At 40.6% G+C, this 25,156-nt stretch overlaps 1 protein-coding gene across 1 annotated transcript in view; it reads left to right on the plus strand.

Annotated features, from left to right (window-relative positions):
- Window positions 1–974: 974 nt before the first annotated feature.
- The window catches only part of dlat (dihydrolipoamide S-acetyltransferase (E2 component of pyruvate dehydrogenase complex)), a 43,465-nt gene continuing 19,283 nt past the window's right edge, over window positions 975–25,156 (plus strand). The window contains exons 1-6 of the mRNA XM_069894878.1: window positions 975–1,361; window positions 7,478–7,579; window positions 9,574–9,698; window positions 11,930–12,065; window positions 14,450–14,576; window positions 24,777–24,952. Coding sequence (XP_069750979.1) covers window positions 1,128–1,361; window positions 7,478–7,579; window positions 9,574–9,698; window positions 11,930–12,065; window positions 14,450–14,576; window positions 24,777–24,952 — 900 coding nt within the window. The 5' untranslated portion in view covers window positions 975–1,127. The remainder of the gene's footprint in view (window positions 1,362–7,477; window positions 7,580–9,573; window positions 9,699–11,929; window positions 12,066–14,449; window positions 14,577–24,776; window positions 24,953–25,156) is intronic.

Here is a 25,156-nt window from a genome sequence, read left to right on the forward strand (position 1 = left end):
GTGCTTCAAGAAAATGGTGGGAGTGGGGAAAGGGCAAGGGGAGGAGCACAGTCCCACAGGCAGGAGGTAATGCTCTCTTTTGCCTGTGGGACTGTGCTCCTCCCCACCCCCAACATTTTGTTAGGGTGCCTGCCCACATTTTTGTTCATACCTTGATGAAGGGCTCAAGCCCGAAACTTTGGTTATGTATCTTTATCGTTCTTTTTTTTTAATGATGATTGCAGATTTCAGAAGGAAGGAAGGACCACTCCCCACGACATATTGTAGAGAACGGGGAATACATAGTTCTTTGGCGTCCATTTAAACGATGGGCTATCCTGGACCCACAACACCACCTCATCAGTTTGGAAGATGCAGCAATGCCGCCACCTGAAAAGGTTGAGAAGGGCAAGGCTACTGGCCACCATCCTAACAATGTTCTACATAAACGCAATAGTATCCTGTCTGACTGCATCATTGCGTTGTCTGGTAGCTACAAAGCATCAGGCTGGAAGTCGATAAGAGAATCATTCAAACATTTTGGCTAATTTCTATTAACGACATTCAACAAGACCTTGGTTTAAATAACCTCAAAGAATTGTTGAGGACCTTTTCTGTCCAGCACACAGCATCTGACCCACTACTATAAGGAAGGAGGTGCGGGATCATCAAAATCAGGATCGCCCTGCGGAGAAGTTTTTTCCCGAAGGAAGAAACAAAATTTTACATTATATTACTGCCCCAAATCTTGAGACTCTGCCCCTTTGGTTCTAGTTTTGTCGCCCAGTGAAACCAACTTTCATCGTTTAAAATATTTTTCCAAGATCCCCTCACACTGAGGGGCCCTTGCCATTCGGCCCGCAGTGTCATTCTAGAACAAGAAATCAACAGTCTCAGCGCCCGAAGAAGTACAGGAGTTTCCCAAGCGGGTCCGCCAGGCTGGGAAGCAGCTTCTAATCCTGGAAGCCCGTGAATGACGGGCCTGTTGCAGCCAACACGCTCAGGGCAGGGATGACAATGAACGTGAACTCCAGGGCATCGTCTGTTCCGGGTGGCGACACTGTGGGCGCGTGGACCTGACGTCACGTCCTCCCGGAGACTGCCGCGAGCTCGTTGGCGCCGAGGTCATCGGAGACGCCGGAGCAGAAATGTTCCGCCAGGCTGTCAGACTGCGGTCTTGCGTCCGCCTCAGCTCCGGGCCCAAGTGCCGGCTCCGCGGCGCGGGGCAGGCCCGGGCCTGCTCTTACTGGATGTCAGCGGCGGGCCGGAGCTCCGCGCGCCACGGGCCGACGCGGGACTGGGTGCGGAGCCGCCCGGTGCCGGGAGCTGCCTCGGCCCTGAGCCCGGCCCGGCGCTGGTACAGCATGCCCCCGCATCAGCTGGTAAGGAGCGGTGGCGCGCGCCATGCACCAGTATCAGCTGCTGAGAACTGAGCCCTTGTGCCCCTCCTTCCCCCCTTGCCCTCCTCCCCCCCTTGTCCCCCTCCCCCCTTGCCCCCCTCCCTCCCTCCCTCCCCTTGCCCCCCTCCCTCCCTCCCCTTGCCCCCCTCCCTCCCTCCCCTTGCCCCCCTCCCTCCCTCCCCTTGCCCCCCTCCCTCCCTCCCCTTGCCCCCCTCCCTCCCTCCCCTTGCCCCCCTCCCTCCCTCCCCTTGCCCCCCTCCCTCCCTCCCCTTGCCCCCCTCCCTCCCTCCCCTTGCCCCCCTCCCTCCCTCCCCTTGCCCCCCTCCCTCCCTCCCTCCCTCCCTCCCCTTGCCCCCTCCCTCCCTCCCTCCCTCCCCTTGCCCCCCTCCCTCCCTCCCCTTGCCTCCCTCCCTCCCTCCCCTTGCCCCCCTCCCTCCCTCCCTCCCCTTGCCCCCCTCCCTCCCTCCCTCCCCTTGCCCCCCTCCCTCCCTCTCTCCCTCCCCTTGCCCCCCTCCCTCCCTCCCTCCCTCCCCTTGCCCCCTCCCTCCCTCCCCTTGCCCCCTCCCTCCCTCCCCTTGCCCCCTCCCTCCCCTTGCCCCCTCCCTCCCTCCCTCCCCTTGCCCCCCTCCCTCCCTCCCTCCCCTTGCCCCCCTCCCTCCCTCCCTCCCTCCCTCCCCTTGCCCCCCTCCCTCCCTCCCCTTGCCCCCCTCCCTCCCCTTGCCCCCTCCCTTTGCCCCCCTCCTTCTCTCCCCCTTCCCCCCCCCCCTCTCCTGCTCTCCCTCGGACTATTGCAGACCCTGGTTGGACAGTGCCTCAGATGGACAGTGTGGTTCCTGACATTGTTGTGGTCGGCAGCCTGAAGCATGAGTGCTGCTGCTGTTGAGGTCAGAGCATTAGAATCAGTTCCTTACATGCTGGCCTCCAATTTGTCAGGATTAGAAGCAGTCTTTTCTGTAGAGTTTAAAAGCAAACTGAGGAGAACTCAGCAGAGCAGGCAGCATCTGTGGAGGGAAAGATTGTAGCTCACAAGTGTACTGGAGAAACTTAGCAGGCTGTGCAGCATCCATAAGAAGTAAAAGTTGGGCAATGCTCTGGGCCTGGGTATGCAAAAAGTAAAAACAGGTAGACAGATGTGCAGTTAACTGAGATTCAATGGTATGTTATTCTGATGGCTGGCTCCACCTCCCAGCTCCCATAGATTTCCCACCTAAACCCTGAGCCCTTCTGAAGACCACTGTAAGACCCTACCCTCAGTTATGCTAATAAAAATGTGTGTTCTCCTAATCATGAGAACTTTTATTCATGCTACAATTTTATTAGCTTATTCCCTGGAGATGGAAGCACTTCTTAACCCAGGTATGCTGCTGATAGACCTTCTGTCTCCCGACGCAGCTGAGGAGTTCACGTACTGGCTAGACTGTATCCAGGTCTACCTGAATGCGACCAGAAACGTCTTCCACACAGGTGAACTTGGGAGATCCACACTTGTTTTCAGGGTAGAAACAAAAGGGTACGCAGTCATCAGGGACTGCACTACCGCTGACACTGCCATCGAGGCTATGAAGGCTTGGGACCTGAAGTCGCAAAACGAAGTCGTAGCGAGGCACTGTCTCGCTGTACGTCGCCAACGGCCAGGAGAGACCATCGATGATTACCTGCTGGATCTGTGGATGTTTGCCAAGAAATGCAGGTACAAAACAGCTACGGAGCGTGTTCGTAAGGAAGAACAGATTCAGGACACTAGTTGCGGGGGTCCACTCGAGGAACACAAGGCAGCAACTGCTCGAGTCGGGTAAGAAGGACCTGGGTAGCCACGTTGAACTAGTGAAGTTGCTGGAACAGGCCAAGCTTGAGAACAACGATCTCGAAGCTAGTGAGCTCGCTCACCCAAGTGACCCCTTCCAAGGACCGGCACCCCAGCCCTAATGGCTGCCACTTCCCATGCTAGGGAGCAAGAGCCAGCAATCCTGTTCTCGTTGCCCAGCTAAAGACTCAGTTTGCTCCAGCTGAGAGGGGAAGTCCGCAGCCTGCACCACTCCTGGATCCAATTCCAGCTCTAAGTCGTTTTCCCTCTTCCCCGAATTCTCCTGAACCCCTTGCTACGCCTCATGCTGAAGGAGGGTGGCTACGAGAAAACAGCGCAAAAAATCTCGGTGGTCATCTTGCCGTTGCCCAAATTAAAACTTGGCGCCATCCTTGTCAGAGGAGGAAGATGGGTAACCATCTTGCTACACCACGAGTTTGATGCCATCTTACCCGCAGGCAACCCAGGATGGTGAGGGCCACTCAGGTGAGGAGTACGGAGTCTCTGGAGTCCTAGCCTCGATGGTTCTAGATCAGGACAGACCTCACCAGCTTAGCAATTCCATAGTGACTGTGAAGGTAAACGGATACTCCACTAAATGCCTAATCGATGCAGGATCTATTGAAAGCTTCATAGACTCATGGACTGTACAATAATACAACCAGAAGATGTATACTTCCAATTACTTCCTTGCGTCTCATTCGCATTTTATGCGTATTCAACAATATTGTCGTACATCTTTCATTTGAAGGAGGGGTGAGTTCTGTAAATTTCGTTTGTATGTATTTGCTGTTGGGTTGGACTTCCTTTGTCACCCTAAAAGCGTGGCCTTGGAGTATTCTGGTCCCCTCCCCTCATAACGATTCGGAACGGAGGGCCTCTAAAATCAGAACCCAGTCTCTCCACACTGAATATCAACCCCTCCCTCCCCCTGCCCCTCCTCTTCCTGAATCTGTCCCCAGACTGCAAACCTATTGCTACCAAGAGCAGGAGGTACAGCACAGTAGATTGAGACTTCATAAAGTCTGCGACACAACATCTACTCAATGAAGGTATCATCGAACCTAGCACCAGCCCGTGGAAAACGCGTGGTGGTGGTGGTAAAAGGGGAAAACAAGTCCAGGCTAGTAATTTACTATAGCCAAACTATTAATCGGTACACCCTCTTGGACGCTTACCCCCTCCCTCGAATTGCAGTCATGGTGAATGATATTGTGTAGTATTGGGTCTAATTGACCACTGACCTGAAAGCTACTGGTCACCAATCCGTTCCGAGGTCCATCCATATACGGCATTTGAGGCTAATGGTCCCTTTTGGTATGACTAACAGGGCTTCTATCTTCCAGAGGCAGATGGACAGAATGGTCAATCAGTATGGGTTGAAGGCTACCTTCCCTTACCTCAATAATGTCACCATCTGTGCCCATACCCTGGGGGATCATGATGCCAACCTTCAGTGTTTTCTGCATGCAGCGAAAGCCCTGAACCTCGCTTATAACTAGCAAGTGTGTGTTCAGGACAAAACGTCTTGGTTATGTGATGGAGAATGGCATCATGGGCCCCGACTCTGATCGGATGAGATCCCTGTTCCCAGGACCACGAAGGCTTTGAGGATCCCTCAATACGCTGATAAGGTTCAATCTCTTAAGAGCCACATTTCCCCTCTCGACCGACCTCCAAAACCACATTGCAAAAGCCACCACGCACACGGTGGATGAAAATATACCTTTTCAGGTGGAAACCAACGCTTTGGACTTGGTCCTGGCTGCTACCCTCAACCAGGTGGGCAGGCTGGTTGCATTTTTTTCTCAGACATTGCAAGGCCACAAGCTCTGAAACCCGTCTGTGGAAAAAGAGGCTCAAGCCATTGTAGAAGCCGAGAAGCTCTGGAGGCACTACCTGGTTGGTAGAAAATTTATGCTCCTCACTGACCAGTGAGGCAAAATCAAAAGGACAAAATTGCTAGGTGGCGGATCGAGCTCTCTGCTTACAATTAATGACATCGCCTATCCAGAGGAAGCTGTGCCTCTGCACACACACCAGTCAACTGCAGTCTCTACATAATGAGCTCTGCCATCCAGGAGTTACCAGCATGGCTCATTTTGTCAAGGTGCGCGATCTGCCCTACTCCATGGAAGATGTCAGAAATGACCAGGTCTCACCAGATCTGCACTGAGTGCAAGCTGCACTTCTAACGGGCAGCCAAGGGACAGGCGGTTGGGGGAGGCGGCTGAGGGACAGGCGGTCAGGGGAGGCGGCTGGGCGGCTGAGGGACCGGCAGTTGGGGGAGACGGCCAAGGGACTGGAAGGGGATGGGGTAGCACAATTTGTGAGGGCTTTCCGAAATTCGGAACACACTGTCCCCCAAGGGTTCAGGATAAAGGGCAAGTACCTGTACTGATGGCTGGTTCTGCCCCATCTACTCCTATATAACACTGGTTTCCCGTCTAAACCCTGAGTCCTTCTGAAGACAACTATAAGAGCCTCTCCTGAGTTATAAGCAATTAAAAGTGTATGTTCTCATTCCAGCCGTGAGACCTTTTATTCACACTACAAGACGCCAGATTAAAAAGGTGGGGGGGGGGGAGAAAGATGAGGAAATGAGGGGAGAGGGCCATTCAGCCTTTTGAGCCTGCACCAGTATTTAGTATGATCATGGCTGATTATATGCTGCTCAGTCACAAACCAATTACACTTGTCACAGACTAATACACAAAAGTGCTGGAGAAACTCAGCAGGTCAAATCAGCGTTCATTATGGCTGTCAACAAGAATGCTGCATAACCTGCTGAGTTTTTCCTTTTCTTTGGCTTGGCTTCGCGGACGAAGATTTATGGAGGGGGTAAAAGTCCACGTCAGCTGCAGGCTCGATTGTGGCTGACAAGTCCGATGCGGGACAGGCAGACACGGTTGCAGCGGTTGCAGGGGGAAATTGGTTGGTTGGGGTTGGGTGTTGGGTTTTTCCTCCTTTGTCTTTTGTCAGTGAGGTGGGCTCTGCGGTCTTCTTCAAAGGAGGTTGCTGCTTGCCGAACTGTGAGGCGCCAAGATGCACGGTTTGAGGCGATATCAGCCCACTGGCGGTGGTCAATGTGGCAGGCACCAAGAGATTTCTTTAGGCAGTCCTTGTACCTCTTCTTTGGTGCACCTCTGTCACGGTGGCCAGTGGAGAGCTTTGGGAAGGCGATGGTCCTCCATTCTGGAGACGTGACCCACCCAGCGCAGCTGGATCTTCAGCAGCGTGGACTCGATGCTGTCGGCCTCTGCCATCTCGAGTACTTCGATGTTAGGGATGAAGTCGCTCCAATGAATTTTGAGGATGGAGCGGAGACAACGCTGATGGAAGCGTTCTAGGAGCCGTAGGTGATGCCGGTAGAGGACCAATGATTCGGAGCCGAACAGGAGTATGGGTATGACAACGGCTCTGTATACGCTAATCTTTGTGAGGTTTTTCAGTTGGTTGTTTTTCCAGACTCTTTTGTGTATCACAGATCCTATATTTGCACAACAGTGTGACACTATTTTGTACAAATGCCCATAAAAGACAATAATTAGTGACGTTTTGTTACCTGTGATAGAGTCACAGAGGATGGGTTTGGAAATAGTCTATGCAAATTAGTCACGTGGAAGCTACAAATAATACTGATCATTTACTATATTGAGTTGTTTTGGTTTAAATTTTGCATTTTCTGTGGAGATATTTTCTCGTGTGGGTAAAGTATGGGACTGCAGACAAAGTCCTTTGATTGCCTTTACTCTATTGGATTTGGATTTAACCCATTGTTATTCCCCATGCTTGACTTGATTGTCAGATGCGTTAATTGGAAATGTAACTCACTGGCGAAAGTTGAGTTTGACTCTGTTTTAAATTTAAATAAGTTGCCAGGTAAACTTCATGCTAAATATCCTAACTTGCTAGTTTTGTTTCCTATCTGGTATTAAATCTTAAAATGCAAAATTAACTGGCCATATCCATGTCTGTTCTTTGTTAGGAAAGAAGATTGTTGGGAATATTTTATTTTCTCAAAATTTCTTTTAAGGTAATTGAGGTGCAGAGATCCACTTTATTGGCCTGATAAGTTATTGCTGGAAATGAATAAAATATTTTGAAAGCTAGTCTTAACAAAGACTGCTTGCAACCTTTGGAATAATTTCACTTTTTTTTTGTAACTTGTTTTCCCCTGTATTCCTTTCACAATATCAGTGAACAAACTCAAGCGTTCATTGGAAAGAGGTGCTCTTTATCATCAAATTGTAGTTCCAAACAATTTAAAGCTGGTTGACATTTATCATTTTAGGTACCATTGCCTGCTTTGTCCCCGACAATGCAAATGGGAACCATAGCCCGATGGGAGAAGGAGGAAGGAGAAAAAATAAATGAAGGAGATTTAATAGCTGAAGTAAGTGAATCTAAAACCCTGTTTTTTTTTTTTTTTGCTATGGCTTAGAAAGCACTGTAGGTTTCTTCTGATGGTTTGCATGGAGTGTACAAACTGGTGCTGAATGCCTGCTTTTGCACTATTCCCATGAAGCCCTGTTGACCTGATTTTTTTTTTACATTTCTTTCTGTATCTTCGACTTTTGGCTGACATCCTGAGTACAGTAAAACTCCTGTTATCTGAAATTCAAGCAACTGGCAGTCTCAAGCAACTGGGAAAAAGAATTGAGGAAAATAAATAGGTAAAAAATACGGAAGTTAAAAATTGGCGAACCTCGCCATTGGTTCACCAATCCATGCAACATACAATCTCAAGCAACCGGAAAATTCACTTATTTGGTAACTACCAATCCCTATAGGTGCCGGATACCAAGGGTTTTACTGTATTTTGAGTACTTTGGATTTCAGATTCCCAGCTTTTGTAAGTTGTTTTCTTTTTGTCTACTAGTGTATTGGATTCTGGAATTCTCTAATGTACTTGTGCTCTTCAAAATTATTAACTTTATAAATTGGCCATCCTGTACTGACACTTGGATTTAATTGTGTTTCTTTCAGGTGGGCAATGCATAAATGCTAATTCTTACGCTAGTCAAGTGTAGAATAAAATTCATTATTATGATAGCTATTTTAAAAGGATGATCCTAATATCAGATCATCTGCTTTCTCAACTAATAAAGTTGAAGCAAACAGGCTGAAAAACTTGTGCAGCTTTTTTTTTAACTTTTGTTTTTACTTTATATCTTGAATTTAGGCATACTTTGCCAAAAATAGTTGCTTTGTGCATTCTTAAGAATTTTTAAGTAAGTCTTTACTATCTTGCAAAAAGGCCAAGTTTTATCAGTCAAGTTGTAATTACGAAAACAGTTGCTTGCAAACTGGAGGAATGTATTCTTTAGACTTGAGAAGGTTGGAGGGATTTAGTGGAATTTAGGAAGATATGAACAGATGTCCTAAATTCAAACCTTTTTGGTTAGAAATGGGTAAATTATTGGATTGAGTATTGGGGATTAAATTCCCAATTGAATGTTATTTTTATTGAATGATATTAAGAATATTAAACTTAAGTTGAAACTGAATATGTATCAAAAGAAGTTCATTCAAATTGCTTTAGTAATAGCAAGAAAATGTATTGCCATAACTTGAAAGTCTGATATGGATCTGGATATAGAATGATGACTTGCTGAAGTTTGAAGTTGTACACCACTTGAGAAAATTACTTACAATTTAAGAGATAAATATATAGTTTAGAAGATATGGAGCCCTTGTTGACAAAATATAGGTGTTAATATTTAAATGAGGCTCAGACATTCCCTTTCTCCTTAAGGTCTCAGTATACTATAAGAAGCTTTAAAGTAATAGGCACCCCTGTTGAAGGTCTCATCCCTTTCTCACTTTCTTACTTTCTTTTTCTTATTCTTTTGTAGCGGGATAGAAGGGGGGGAGTGGTATATAGGGAGGTTTTGTTATATTTTTCTGTTTGTATGCCACATGTATTTATATTGAGTTGAATTTTTTTTAATTATGTGGTTTATTTGTGTGGTTCTAAACTTATAAATAACATTTAAAAAAAGATATGAACAACTATGGAGTTCATAAATTAAAACTATTTCCACAGGTTAGGAAATCCAGATCTTGAGGCCACAGTCTCAAAATTAGACCTAGAATTTCTGCGAGTGGTGTTAGAAAATATGCAGATGATGGTAGGATTCAAATATTTTTCATGGACAATTGATGCTTAGATTTTTATTTTTCAAAGGCATAAAGGGATATGGCAATCATAGCCTTGCATCACAGATCAGTAGTTTGAAAGGCAGGACAGATGTGTTGGTGTGTCCAATAGTAATTGGAACGGAGAAGATGTTTTTCTGAATATTACAAGCATCTAGTCCTGTTGTATTGGGAGATTCTTGAGTTTTCTTTTCCCACTATATTAAACTAGATGTGTATTTCTGAAAGGTGGAAACAGACAAGGCAACAGTAGGCTTTGAGAGCTTGGAAGAATGCTACATGGCAAAAATCCTAATGCCAGCAGGGACACGAGATGTGCCGATTGGTGCAATCATTTGCATCACAGTCCAAAAGTGAGTATAACTTTTTTTTTGAAAATTTTATTTAAGAATTTTACAGAACCAAAAAAAAATACAAAGCATCATGAAGAAAGCCTCTACTTCCTCAGGAGTTTGCGGAGGAGTTAGTGGAGTTGTTCAAGTGAACCAGTACGGACTTGAAGGGCTGACCATGGCCTGTTTCCGTGCTGTAAAGTTATATGGTTATAGATGATTATAATCTAAAACTACCCTCTACTACCCGCCCCCCCCCCACCTATCCCACCCCATAATACCCTCCCCCCTTGGAGCTTTGTTTTTAAAACACAGTAATATCAGGTAATCTTTGGCTTGGCTTCGCGGACGAAGATTTATGGAGGGGGTAAAAAGTCCACGTCAGCTGCAGGCTCGTTTGTGGCTGACAAGTCCGATGCGGGACAGGCAGACACGATTGCAGCGGTTGCAGGGGAAAATTGGTGGGTTGGGGTTGGGTGTTGGGTTTTTCCTCCTTTGCCTTTTGTCAGTGAGGTAGGCTCTGCGGTCTTCTTCAAAGGAGGTTGCTGCCCGCCAAACTGTGAGGCGCCAAGATGCACGGTTTGAGGCGATATCAGCCCACTGGCGGTGGTCAATGTGGTAGGCACCAAGAGATTTCTTTAGGCAGTCCTTGTACCTTTTCTTTGGTGCACCTCTGTCACGGTGGCCAGTGGAGAGCTCGCCATATAACACATATATCAGGTAATAACAGGTTGTTATATGGTGTGCCATCTTTTCACATCTTTCATTACAAATAAAAAGAAATACTTAACATCCAAACCCATACATTCCAAATACAAACTCCACATTTTAACCAAAAAAAAAGAATAATTATTGCAGAAATTATACGTTATCTTTTCCAAATAAATACCTGATTGAATTTCATTGTGCCATCTTTGTATACTCAGTTCAACATAATTTTTCCAAGTAACAGCTATACATTTTCTAGCTACGGCCAATCCTAAACGTATAAATGCAATTTGAGGTTTCTCTAATCACAAACCTGTCGTAATTGTATTCGTATATCCCAATAGACATACCCATGGATCAACATATAAATTTATTTTGAATAAATCTCGGAAAAATTTAATTACTTTTTCCCAAAAGGGTTTAACCTGTATACATTCCCATACTGAATGTAAGAAAGTACCAGTCTGCTCACCATACTGAAAACATGAGTCTTTCAGACTAAAGCCATATTTTAAAAAATTTTCAGGAATTAAATATAACTGAAGCAAAAAATTATAATTAACCAGACCACTCCTCTACGGATATAGGAATAGATAAAGTCCTTCTCCCATTTATCTTTTGTTTTAAGTACATTCACTTTCTTCATCTTTTCCTGTAATAACATATACATTGAGTATTACTTTCAAATCGCATTCTTTCTATTTGATTTCTTTGCACTTGGTGACAATATTTGTATGTGTGACTTGTTAATTGCTGTATAACTTTAAGTGTACTTCAAGGCTTTTCCATTTTTCCCATCTTGAGCATCTCATGATTCCTTGGTTGAAAAAGTTTATAGAGAGTTTTGACCATTGCTTTTCTTGGACAAGCAGTCAGAAATGGATGAGGTTCCTTGCCTTATAAAAGAAAGTTTGCACATTTCTGCCTTTTCTGTTCCATAATAGAAATTGGAGGTTTGATGTGTAGATCCTCAATATTCCACAAATATCTAAAACTGCACTGTCTCGAGAATCTTCATTGGTTCTAATATTGATAAATTTTACTGCTGTGTGTTAATGCAATTTCATTTTCTTCAATATACCTTCAAGATTGAAGGGAGCCCATTTAAAACTGATGTGGAAGAATTTCTTTAGCCAGAGTGGTGAACTCTGGAATTTGCTGCTATGGGCAGATCTGGAGGCCAAGTTATTGGGTATTTTTAAGGCAGGGATTGATGTTCGGGGCATCAAAGGTTGTGGGACTGAGTGGATCGCCTCATAATGGACTGGCGAGCAATTTGATGGGCCAAATAGCCTACTCTGCTCCTATATCTTTTGATACGGTCATCAGATTCCATGATATTTCGTTGATATAGCTGCTTAAAAAGTCCAGGATAATTAATTACTCGTGTTAAATATGCTGCCTAAAGTGGAGTGTAGATCAGGAATATTGTCACTGAGATGATTTAATTGTCCAAATCAGAATTCTGGGTCAACATTTGGGATTCGTTCACTTTCCAGAATTTGCTGTTTGAGTTTGATTGTTCTATCGTTTTTATTGACTAGTTGTGAAGATGTTGAAGCATTTAAGAATTACTCACCAGAGACAGTGGCAGCAGCTTCTGCCCCACAGAGTCCAGAGCCCACCACAACCTCAGCTCCACCAACGGCTCCAGGCAGTTCCTATCCTCCCCACATGAAGGTGAGCACAAGTTGAGTTCAGTTGAGCATCAGACTTTTCAAATACACAGGTTACAAAAAATAATTTCTGGTTTTCTGTCAGACATCGGTCCAAAACAATAAAAAAAAGTCACTGCTTTTGCTGGCCTTTGAAAGCTGAGTTTTGGGCCTGGGTTTTGGATGGAACAGTTGGATTCTGGGTTGCATATTGTAAAATTTAGTGAATCATAATAAAGGAAATGTTCTTGAAGGGAATTAATTGAAATGGCAAATGTAGTAAGACGCATTTATATGGTGCCTATCAATGTGATAACATTTCCCAAAGTGCTTCAAACCATGCCATGATAGGGGAACAAAATTATGGTTAAAAAAATAGGTGTGTTTCGCTTTCAATAAAATAAAAAGAAATGGTTTCGTTGGGGGAATTCCAGAGCTAAGCCTCGGCAGATTCATTCACAGTAGTGTAGCTAGTAGAGCTGTTGCTTCACAGCTTGGGTAACAGCATTTTAAGAAGGTTAATTGGCCATTGAAAATTTCCCTGGTGTTTCGTTGAGGGGTCGAATTGGGGGTATGAGGGGAGTTGGGCAGGAGGAAGGAGTTGATGGGAATTGGGAAAATAAAATGGGCTTCGTGTAGATATTTACTTGAGGTTGAGATGGGTCCATTTCTGTGCTGTTTGAGTCCATTGGAGGAGGTCAGAGATCAGACTATGAAACGTTTATGGCTTTGAAATTAGGATGCAGTTTTAATGCTGGGGTGATAAATAAACAGGCTCAGTGTCTCGCTTGGGATATGCCACATCTTGGGAAGAGCTTGCTAGCGGTTGAATTGGTCAGTTTTTGAGCAAGCAAAGTCAGCACTAAAAGTTGTAAGTTTGGGGAAATGTGACAAATTTTGCTGCACGGGTCTTGCTTCTCCCGTCATCCACTTGAATGCAGAACTGTCCAATTGACAATTGAATGCAGAATGATGTTTAAAAATGGAGACCATCTGTTAACTCATTTTGTAGTTTGAATTTATTAAAGAAATTTGAATATAAAAAATTACAAGGTTTGCTCTGGAGATTGTTGTTGAACAGAGCGATCTAGGTGTGTTGGTCCATCAAACTGGCAGCTCTAGTGGACAGGATGGTGAAGAAGGCATTCGACACACTTCATTGGGTGGGATATTGAGTACAAAAGTTGGTACAGTATGATGCAGCTGGTGAGATTCCTCTTGAAATTTTATAACATCTACTTGTAACTTGTCTCCTTGTGCCATTGTATTGTTAGGCAGCTTTTGTACCGGGTCAGGGGAAAGCTTTCTCAGTTTTAGTGATGTATGGTGTTAATTGCAAGAAATAAACAATACCTGATACCTAAGAAGGATATTGTTAAGTTGGGATTGTTACAGAAAAGATTTACTGGATGTTACTGAGGCACGAGTTTTTGGCTGTGTCTTTTTCCCTGAAGTATTGGAAGTAGAGAGGTGACATTATAGAGCAGGGGTCCCTTTTCAGGGACTATGAGGTCCCTCATCAACCTCCCACGAATCCCGGTGTTAGGTGGGGGGGGGGGGGGCGGGGAGGGTGGATGGCTGGGTGTGGAGGGGGGGGGTGGCATCTTGGTAGGATGGCAAGATATCTGGATTTTTAGGCTGGATATTCCAGCTTTTGAGCCCACTGTCTGGTGCCACCTTGAGCTGGATGTTGATTTGTCCTCCATTTAGGGGTGTAGGCCCTACACCCCAAAATGGAGGATAAATAAAGGGGCAGAAAGGGCACTTACCTGTTAGATGCTGCATCCCAGGGTTTGCAAGCCATGCACAGCTGGTGCATGCATGATGAAGGGAAGCATGACACAGCACACGAAGGTTCATAGCAGGTAAGCCTTCCCCACCCATCACCACCCAGATGCTGGATGGGGGGGGGGGTTTCCTGGCAGTGGCTGTACTGGACCAGGGTGGGTGGGGTGCTATTTTAAATTTCCCCCCCCCTCAGCATTTAGCAACCCTCTGGAAGGTCCCATCAACCCTGGGGGTTGATATTGATCACTTTGGAAACCTCCAGTTTAGAAGATCTAGGCCAAATGCAGGAAAATGGTATTAGCCCAGAATGCTGACTTGGTCAGCATGGATGAGTTGGGCTGAAGTGTCTGTTCTATTGCTATAAAGTTTTATGACCCAAAACTACAGCTATTGTTGTTAGAAAGCTTGTAGAATGGCATAGCTTCATAAGAATGTTATCTAGTTTAAGGGTCCCAACCCAAAATGTTGATTGACCATTTCTACACTTGTATGCTGCCTGACCCCCCCCCCCCCCCCCCCGTTTGAGTTTCTCCAGCAGTTAATTGTTTTTAAACATTGCACTTATTTAATATGTCTAAATTTTATGTGGATAATGAAGCTCAGTTATGCATCCACCTGCAGATTACCCTGCCTGCTCTTTCTCCAACAATGACAATGGGTACCATTCAAAGATGGGAGAAAAAGGTTGGGGAGAAGCTGCATGAAGGTGACCTGATAGCAGAGATTGAAACGGACAAAGCTACAATAGGTGTGTATCAGCATGAGTGAAACTTTGAATTTCAAGAGCTGTACAATGAGCAGCATTATAAATCGGAAAACAGTTCATCTCAGTTTTGTAAGTTAAATTCATGCTAGTTTGTTTGCACCATCCTAAAATGGTGATTCTTTTTAACATTTTTATTGAGTTTAACATAATAAACAGTGATTACACAATGAATCAATTGTATACAGGTAAATATACCAAAGGGAAAGGAAAAAAAAGAGTAAGTAATAAAATGTGTATATCTACGTTAATAGTTACTTGTAATAACTCAATCTAATAACAAACATAATGTATGCAACCATATCACACCCATTATTAGACTGTTATATTAAAATAATAAAGATTTTTTTAAAAAAGGAAAAATCTAAAGACTAAACTAATCTAATCTCCTCCCTCGAATTAGAGAAGAAACAGAAATCAATAATGATGTTGAATCACTGGTGACCCTCAGAGAACAGACAAAGAATTTCTGGAACATATAATACTTCTTGACTCTGAATTATAAAAAAAAATTCTAAGAAAGGGTCCCATAACTTCATAAATTGAAACTTTATATCTTTAATATTATATCTAATTTTTATCAAAACCTAAATGGGACATTATATCATATAACCATTGCATATGAATGGCAGATGCCTCTCCTTTCCATTTCAATAAAATAGCTCTTCTGGTTATCAATGTAGTAAAAGCTAAGAATTTTTCCTGAGATGCTGATAGAGGTTCATCTGAGTCACGAGAAAAAACAAAGCAATTAATGGACAGGATTCCAAATTAATCTTGAAAATTGCTGATAGAGTATGAAAAATCTCTTTCCAGGATCTCTCTAAATTTGAGCATTCCCAGAGCACATGAATCGAGAGGCTTCAAAAATTTAACATTTCTCACAAAAAGGATCAATGTCTGCATAAAATTGGGATATTTTAAGTTTAAACGTGTGAATTCTGTGCACCACCTTAAATTGTAATAAGCAGTGTCTTGCAAAAAATGAGGAATAATTGATCAAACTGAGAGTAGAGTACCAATCTTCATCTGAAAAAGTTATATTCAAGTCTCTTTCCCAATCTCTTTTGATCCCAGCCAGTTAGACTGAATTTAAGTCTAGTAAATTATTATAAATACATGCTATTAATCTACCATGAAAATAAAATCATGTTAAAAAGCAGATCAAGAGCCTTAGTTTTAGAAATTTGTGGAAAATCTGAAAGCTTGGACTGAACAAAATGCCTAATTTGTAAATATCTAAAAAAAATGCCATTTGGAAAGATTAAATGTGGCTGATAATTGTTCAAAAGAAGCAAAATTATTTTGAACAAAAATATCCTTGAAACTTTGAATATCTTTTCTATGCCATTCTTTGAAAACTGCATCTAACAAAGATGGTTGAAATAGATGGTTATCTATAATTGGACTAGCCAATAAAAAACCCCTGATTCCAAAGAATTTCCTAAACTGAGCCAAATTCTCAACCTATTTTTCATCAACAGATTATTTGTTAATTTGGAAAAGGAAAATGGTAAGAAGGATCCTAAAATTGCCAACATAGAGGATTTTTCGAAAATTGTAATTCCATTTCTACCCAGAAAGGGCGATTCATTGATTTATCCAAATCTAATAATAGAAGTAAATTACGAATATTAATAGTCCAATAGTATAATCTGGAATTGATAATCTTCAATTTAATGTCATTTTTTTTGAAGGTGGGCTTGTTTATATGTGTTTTATTTTTCCCTTGCCAAATATATGCAGAAATAGCCGAATCCAGTGAGCTGAAAAATTATTTGGGGATTAAAAATTGGTAACACTTCAAAAAAGATACAAGAATTTAGGTTAAATATTCATTTTAATCGATTTACTACATCCCATCATTGTAATAGTTAAAGGAGACCACCCTGATAATGATTGTTTAATCTTATCAAACGATACCCAGAAATTCTTTTTCAGTAAGTTTTTTTTAATTTTTTCATAATTGAACTTCCTAAATATTGAGAATTTTCTTTTACTACTTCAAATGGAAAATTAGAATATCCTTCAAAAGCACCTTTTGAGAGCAAAAGTTCACTCTTGTGTAAATTTAACTTACAACCTAAAAAAATGAATTTATCAAAAATAGTTAAATTGCTTAGTATAGAAATTTCAGGATTTGAAATAAAGATCAATAAATCATCTGCATAAAGTAATATTTTATGTTCAATTCCTCTTCTAATTATCACGTTAAATTCTCCACACTATCAAAGAGCAACAGCTAATGGTTCCAATACTATATCAATAATGAAGGACTTGAGGAGTCACGTGATGGAGTAGTGGCCGGACGGTGAACTCCAGCCCTCTCCAGAAAAATCGGGAAAAACAAAGGAAAACACAAAGGCACAGAAATAAAAGTTAAAGAAAAGTAAGTATAAAGGTGGAAAGAAGATGGCGACAAAAAAGAAAAATCGAAATCAACGGTAAGAAGAGAGGAAGAGAAGACAATGGAGGAAGAAGGAGAAGGCCTTACCTGTTCGAAGAGGCCCGCGGTGGAGAGAGAAACCCGCTCCCTCAGGTCGATAGAAAGTGGACTACAAAAATGGCTCGCTGAGCCGAGTAAAAGTGCGCAACCGCGCATGAAAAAAAACACACCGACGGGAGGGGGGACCAGCTGGGGAGTCGATCTCCACAGCCAGCAACGACAGCTGCAGAACACCTGCAGCAAGAAGAGAACACAAAAGACAATGGAAACAAGAAAGAAGAGAAGAAAAGGGCAACAAAGAAACAACAGATGGCCAACCCAGAGGAAGAAGAAGAGGAAGAGGAAGAGTACAGTGAAATAGAAGAAGAAGGGAAAGGCAAGATAAAGGTTGTACTTTCTCTTATTAAAGGATACATGGAGTCATTTAAAGAATGGCAAACACAGGAATTTAATGATTTAAGAAGAAGAATAAACAATACAGAAGAGAAAATGAATAAAATAGATATGACCTTAACAGAAATGGGAAAGAAAATGGACAAGATGGAAGAGCGGGCAGTAGCAGCAGAAATGGAGGTAGAGGACTTAAAAAAGAAATTAGAGGAATCTAATAAAAAAGCTATAGAGACACAAGAACTGTTAGCTCAAAAAATAGATATAATGGAAAATTATAACAGAAGAAATAACATAAAGATAGTGGGCCTTAAGGAAGATGAAGAAGGCAAGAATATGAGGGAGTTTATAAAAGATTGGATCCCTAGGATCCTAGGATGTCCAAAACTACAGCAAGAAATAGAAATAGAAAGGGCACATAGAGCATTGGCCTTAACCACAACAAAAACCAAGATCTATTTTAGTAAAATTCCTAAGATATACTACAAGAGAAAAGGTACTGGAGAAGACAATGGAAAAAGTAAGAGAGGGCAACAAGCCACTGGAGTATAAAGGGCAAAAAATCTTCATTTATCCAGATATAAGTTTTGAACTCCTAAAGAAGAGAAAGGAGTTCAATACAGCAAAGGCGATTTTATGGAAGAAAGGGTATAAATTTATACTAAAGCATCCAGCGGTATTGAAAATATTTATTCCAGGACAACAAAACAGACTATTCTCGGATCCAGAGGAAGCATGAAAATTTGCAGAACAATTACAAAATAGACTGAGGGATGAAGACGTGTAATGAGAGTAAAAATGATCACGATTGATATGTATGTGGGTAAAGAGGTATAAGAGTGTATAGGTATAATGTGCATACGTGAATGTATCTGTACTTGGAGGAAAATATAGATAGTATAGACAAGAATTAATAAGGGAAGGTAATGGAATAGAGAGAATAAGGAGGGAATTAAAAGAGTGACCTTTGTTACATATGAAAAGTGAAATCTTTTCGGGGGGGCTGGGTGGGGGGGAATAGCGGTCACTGCAAAATCAGTTGACGCTTGCGAGTGAATTCACAAACCCAAATGGAGAGGGGAGATGTGGTTGTCCGACAAGGGATAAAGGACAACTCAGGAGGGGAAGGGGAGATTGGGGCTAAAGAAGGTATAAATAGGAGAATAAGGAAAATGTTTGATGTTTTAGGAATGTTGTCTTATAAAGGGTTTAAAATAAGAAAACAGAAATGGAAAAGGAGGAAAGGTAATGATGGAAAAACGGAAAGGGAAGATAAACAAAGTATAAAATGGCTACGCTGAACTATATGACTTTAAATATTAATGGAATACATAACCAAATTAAAAGGAAGAAATGACTAAATTTACTGAAAAAAGAAAAAATTGATATAGCATTTGTCCAAGAAACACACTTAACTGAATTGGAGCACAAGAAATTAAAGAGAGATTGGGTAGGACATGTAACAGCAGCATCGTATAATTCAAAAGCAAGAGGAGTGGCTATATTAATTAGTAAAAATGTGCCAATTAAAATAGAAGAGGAAATAATAGATCCAGCAGGGAGATATGTTATAATAAAATGTCAGATATATTCGGAGTTTTGGAATCTACTTAATGTATATTCACCTAACGAAGAAGATCAAGATATCTTTTTGAAGGTAGCTAATACGCAAGGGAACATACTAATAGGAGGGGATTTCAACCTGAATTTGGATTCAAATATGGATAAAACTGGGAAAAAAATTAACAGAAAGAACAAAGTAACCAAATTTATAATTAAATCAATGCAAGAAATGCAACTTTTGGATATATGGAGGAAACAAAACCCAAACTAAAAGGAATATTCATATTACTCGGCTAGACATAAAACATACTCAAGAATAGACCTATTTTTGTTATCAGCTAGTATGCAAGATAGAGTAAGAAAAACAGAATATAAAGCTAGAATACTATCGGACCATTCACCCTTAATATTGACAGTAAAGCTAGAGGACATCCCTCCAAGAATGTATAGATGGAGATTAAACCCCATGCTACTTAAAAGGCAGGATTTTAGAGAATTTATTGAAAAACAATTAAAAATGTATTTTGAAGTAAATACGGAATCAGTGGAAGATAAGTTTATACTATGGGATGCAATGAAAGCATTCATTAGAGGGCAAATAATAAGTTATGTAACCAAGATGAAGGACTATAATCAGGAAACAGAGCAGTTGGAAAGGGAAATAGTAAATATAGAAAAAAAAATTAGCAATGAAGGAAGATACAACTAAAAGAAGAGAATTGGCGGATAAAAAAATAAAATATGAAACATTACAAACATATAAGGTAGAGAAGAATATAATGAAGACAAAACAGAAATATTATGAACTGGGTGAAAAAACGCACAAAATCCTAGCATGGCAGCTTAAGACAGAACAAGCTAAGAAAATGGTATTGGCATCAAGGAAAAAAGACAAACAAATTACATATAATCCAAAAGAAATTAAGGAAAACTTTAGAGAATTCTATGAACAATTATACCGAACTGAAAACGAAGGGAAAGAAGGGAAAATAGATGAATTTTTGACTAAAATTGAACTACCAAAACTACAAATAGAGGAACAAAATAAATTAACAGAACCATTTGGAACAGTAGAAATACAAGAGATAATAAAAAAATTACCAAATAATAAGACACCAGGAGAGGATGGATTTCCAATAGAATTCTACAAAACATTTAAAGACTTATTAATACCGCCCCTCCTGGATGTAATCAACCAGATTGATGAAACACAAAGCTTACCAGATTCAGGTAAAACAGCAATAATTACAGTAATACTAAAACAAGGGAAAGATCCACTCTCACCAGCGTCATATAGACCAATATCTTTGCTAAACACAGATTATAAGATAATAGCTAAACTATTAGCAAACAGATTAGCAGAACAGGTACCGAAAATGGTAAATTTAGACCAAACTGGATTTATCAAAAAAAGACGCACAACAGACAATATTTGTAAATTTATTAACTTAATTCATGCAGTAGAAGGGAATAAAGCACCTGCAGTAGCAGTTGCTTTAGACGCAGAGAAGGCCTTCGACAGAGTAGAATGGAATTACTTGTTCAAAGTATTGCAAAAATTCAGTTTACCGGAGAAGTATATTAATTGGATTAAAGCATTATATAAGCGACCGTTAGCGAAAGTGACAGTAAATGGACATGTATCAAAGCAATTTAACTTAAGCAGGTCAACGCGGCAGGGATGCCCACTATCACCTTTATTGTTTGCGTTAGCTATAGAACCACTAGCAGAATTGATAAGAATAGATAATAATATAAAAGGAATAAAAATAAAAGACAAGGAATATAAAATCAGTCTATTTGCGGATGATGTTATAGTTTACTTAACAGAACCAGAACTATCAATAAAAGAATTATATAAGAAATTGAAGGAATATGGAGAAGTGTCGGGTTACAAGATAAATGTAAATAAAAGTGAAGCAATGCCTATGAATAATGCGGATTTCTCAAAATTTAAGAAGGAATCTCCATTTAGATGGCAAATGCAGGCAATAAGATACCTAGGTGTACAAATAAACAAAAATCTAGGCCAATTATATAAACACAATTAGTATCCACTAATGAAAAAATTACAGGACGATTTAGAGCATTGGAAAGATTTACCACTAACACTAATAGGAATGATAAACTGTATTAAAATGAACATTTTTCCAAGGATATTATACTTATTTCAGGCATTGCCAATACAACTGACAGAAAAATTCTTCAAAGAGTTAAAGAAAATAATATGGAAATTTTTATGGAGAGGGGGGAAACCGAGGATAGCACTAGATAAATTAACAGAATGGTATAAACAAGGAGGCTTACAATTGCCAAACTTTAAAAATTATTATAGAGCCGCACAATTAAGATACCTATCAGATTTTTATCAAACAAGGGAAAAACCAGACTGGACGAGATTAGAATTAGATAAGATAGGGGAAAAGATACCTGAACACATATTATATAAATGGGATGAAAAATTGATACAACATAGAACTTCTCCAGTATTACATCATCTCCTCAATATTTGGAAGAAGATTCATGTAGAAAGAAATAAAACAAATTATCAATTACCAAAACTAATATTGACGCAAAATAAGTTACTCCCTTTTACAATAGATAACCTTTCCTTTAGAGAATGGGAAAAAAAAGGGATTAAAAGAATAGAAAATTGTTTTTCAGGAAGTAGATTCTTATCCTTTGAACAAATGAGAGATAAGTACAATATAACTGGAGATACAGCGCTGGCATATTACCAACTGAGATCCTACTTGAAGGATAAATTAGGAAGCAATTTGAGTTTGCCAGAGGGAAGTAACCTTGAATATGTGATTACAGATACAATGTTAATCAAAAGATTTATAACAAATATGTATATTAAACTGCAAGAAAAGGAGAATGAGGAAACAAATGGTAAAACTAAACAAAAATGGGAACAAGATTTAAATATAAAGATAAAAAAGGAAACATGGGAGAAATTATGTTCTGGAACGATGAGAAATACAATAAATACGAGGCTACGTATGATACAATATAATTGGTTACACAGACTATACATTACACCTCAAAAGTTAAATAAATGGGACCCAACAGTATCTGATAGATGTTTTCGATGTAAAAAAGAAATGGGAACAACAATTCATGCAATCTGGACATGTGAGAGAGTAGAAAAATTTTGGGAAGATCTCAATCAGATATTAAATAAAATAACAGAAAACAATATACCAAAGAATCAGAGATCTTTCTCCTAAGTAACATAAAAAACAAAGAATTTGGAATTGATTTGGAGGATGCACAAAAAAGATTTGTTAAGATAGCTCTAGCCGTAGCAAAAAAATGTATTATGTCAACCTGGAAATTGGAAGATAATTTGAAAATACAACAATGGTATATAGAAATGAATAAATGTATTCCATTAGAAAAAATAACATATAGTTTAAGAAATAATATTGAAATATTCGAACAAATATGGGAGCCTTACATTAAATACAATAGCGAAAACCTACCGGGGACAAACATTACCTAAGTTGATGGAAGGAGAAGGAAAGAAAAGAATGGACTCAGTAGAATTTCTGGTGTATTTTGGTTGAATGACAACATTGTCTGACTGGTTTAATGTAACCTAGATTGTATACCTAAAATGGATGGGAGGGGGGGGGTGGGGGGGTGGCTTGGGAGGAGGGAGGAGGGAGGGGGGGGGGAGAAAAAGTCACCGTATATGTGTGAAATGTGATTTATGGTGTGAAAAATAAAAAATTAAAAAAATAATGAAGGACTTAAAGGACAATGCTGCCTTGTTCCCCTATTCAGATTAAACTTAGGCGATAGCTATAAATTAGAGAGGACCCACGCATTGTGACTTGAATATAATAATTTAATCCATTTAATAACATCTGGACCAAAATTAAATTTGCCTAATGCAGCACATAAATACTCCCATTCAGCTCAATCAAACACTTTTTCAGCATCTAATGATAGAACACATTCAATTGATGGAATAGAAAGCATATATAAAATATTCAGTAGTCGATGTAAATATGCCAATATAATTGGTGATTCTGATGCCATCATACTATACATTTACACTGCAGGCATAGGTGTCATTGTGGATGGACATCTTCTGTGGCAGATTTTATTTCTTTAAGGTAAGAGGGTCAAGAGTTAAGAGAGATTTAAGGGGTAACTATTATTTAGTGGATCATCCGTATGTGGAACAAGCTGTCAGAGGAAGCCATATAAGTAGGCACAATTTTTTTTTAAAATATTCAAAAGGCATTCGGACAGGTATATGAAAAAGGAGGGTTTAGAAGGATATGATCCAAATGCAGGCAAATAGGACCAGCTCAGAATGCCACTTTGGTTGGCATGGATAAATTGGGCTGGACCCTATGACAATATGTTTGGCCATTTTGAAATCAAGAAAGGGATCCATGGTGAGTTGATAGCTTATATTTGAAATTTGCTGCTCCATAGAAGACGGTAGTCATAGAAGGCTAATATTCAGGTTGAAAGATGTGGTGTTGAGCAACAGTTGGTGTTAGGACCCGGTTTATGATTATACATCAATGACTTGGATGCATAAGTTTGATAAGTTTGCATATGATACAAATTTTGATGGAATTCAAGGCTATGTAGAAGGTAATCAAAGAATACAACAGGATATTGATCATTTACAGATATAGGCTGACAAATGGCAGACAAGTGTGAGATGTTTCACTTTGGTCAAATGTAAAAGGACTATGTACAGTTCATGGTTGGCCTCTTAAAGTATTGATGTGCAGAGGGGTTAAGGATCCAAGTCCACAGCTCATCGAAAGTTACCACGCAGTTAATCAGGTGGTAAAGAAGGTGTGTGATATGCTTGGCTTTTTTTTGGGCAGGGCTTTGAGTGTAAGAGTAAGGAGGTTATGTTGCAGTTAATAAAATAAGGTTAGGTTGCACTTGGAATACTGTGTAATTCTGATCACCACCTTTCAGGAAAAATGTGAAGACTGGAAAGAGTACAGATGAGGTTTACCAGGAAGTTGTCTGGTTTAGAGGGAATGTGTTTGGGGAGAGATTGCACAAACAGGTTGTTTTCTCAAGCATTGGTGGCTGAGGGAAGACCTGATCATGAGATGTATCGATAGGATGGGCAGTCAAAATCTTTTCATCAGAGCAGAAGCATCACACACTAGAGTGGGCTGCCGTGATGAACCAGATACAGTAATAGTGTTGAAGAGGCTTCTCGATTATATATGTGAATATGAAGGAAAGGAAGGATATTTATCATTTAAGCAGGCATTTTTAGTTTGATTTGGACATCATGTCTGCCACAGACTTGTGAGCTGAATGGACTGATCCTCTGCTGTCCTGTTCTATGATATTTGCAGAGGGTTTGCGATATGGTTGCAATTAGATTACTGAACCAGCAACTCAGAAATTCTCATTCAAATCCCACTGTGACACTTGGGGAATTTTAATTTAAAATCCTGCATGTTCACATATGTCCCTGTTAGAGATTTGTTATGAGAAGTTCTCTTGGCTTGTGTGTGCCTCCATACCACTGCAGATTGATGCTTAACTCTTCTTAACAAGGCCTTCAATTGAAAAGCATTGAACGTTAAATTGTCAGATTGACCATGTTGTGTTAATGAATAGAAACTACTTTACAAAAATATTCAATAATTTCCAGATACAGTACTTGGTAGTACTGTATAAATATGGTCAATATGATCAGAATTTTGTGGTTTCTCAAATGCACTATGATTGCCTAAATAGTAAGAGTAAAATGTATTTTAGACAATGTCCCATTGTCTCCTTAGGTTTTGAAATAATGGAAGATGGTTATTTGGCCAAGATTCTGGTAGCTGAGGGTACAAGGGACATTCCTCTTGGGACATCGCTGTGCATCATTGTGGAGAAGGAATCGGACATTCCAGCATTTGCTGACTATGTAGAAACTGGAGTAGCTGATATTAAACCTCAACCTTCACCTCCAGTAAGAGTGCATTCTCATAAATGGGTCGTTCAGCCTGCCATATTTGTGCAGACCACCAACTATCCGTCTGCTTCACGTCCATTTATGAGCACTTGTTCTGTGGCTTGCATGCTTGTTTAGATACTAACTAAAACTTGAGAGTTCCTTCCTCTACTGCCCTCTCAAGTAGTGTGTTCTAAATTCCAACCACCCTCTGTTTTTCCT

This window comes from Narcine bancroftii, chromosome 8 (genome assembly GCF_036971445.1).
Source record: "Narcine bancroftii isolate sNarBan1 chromosome 8, sNarBan1.hap1, whole genome shotgun sequence".
NCBI classification, from domain to species: Eukaryota; Metazoa; Chordata; class Chondrichthyes; order Torpediniformes; family Narcinidae; genus Narcine; species Narcine bancroftii.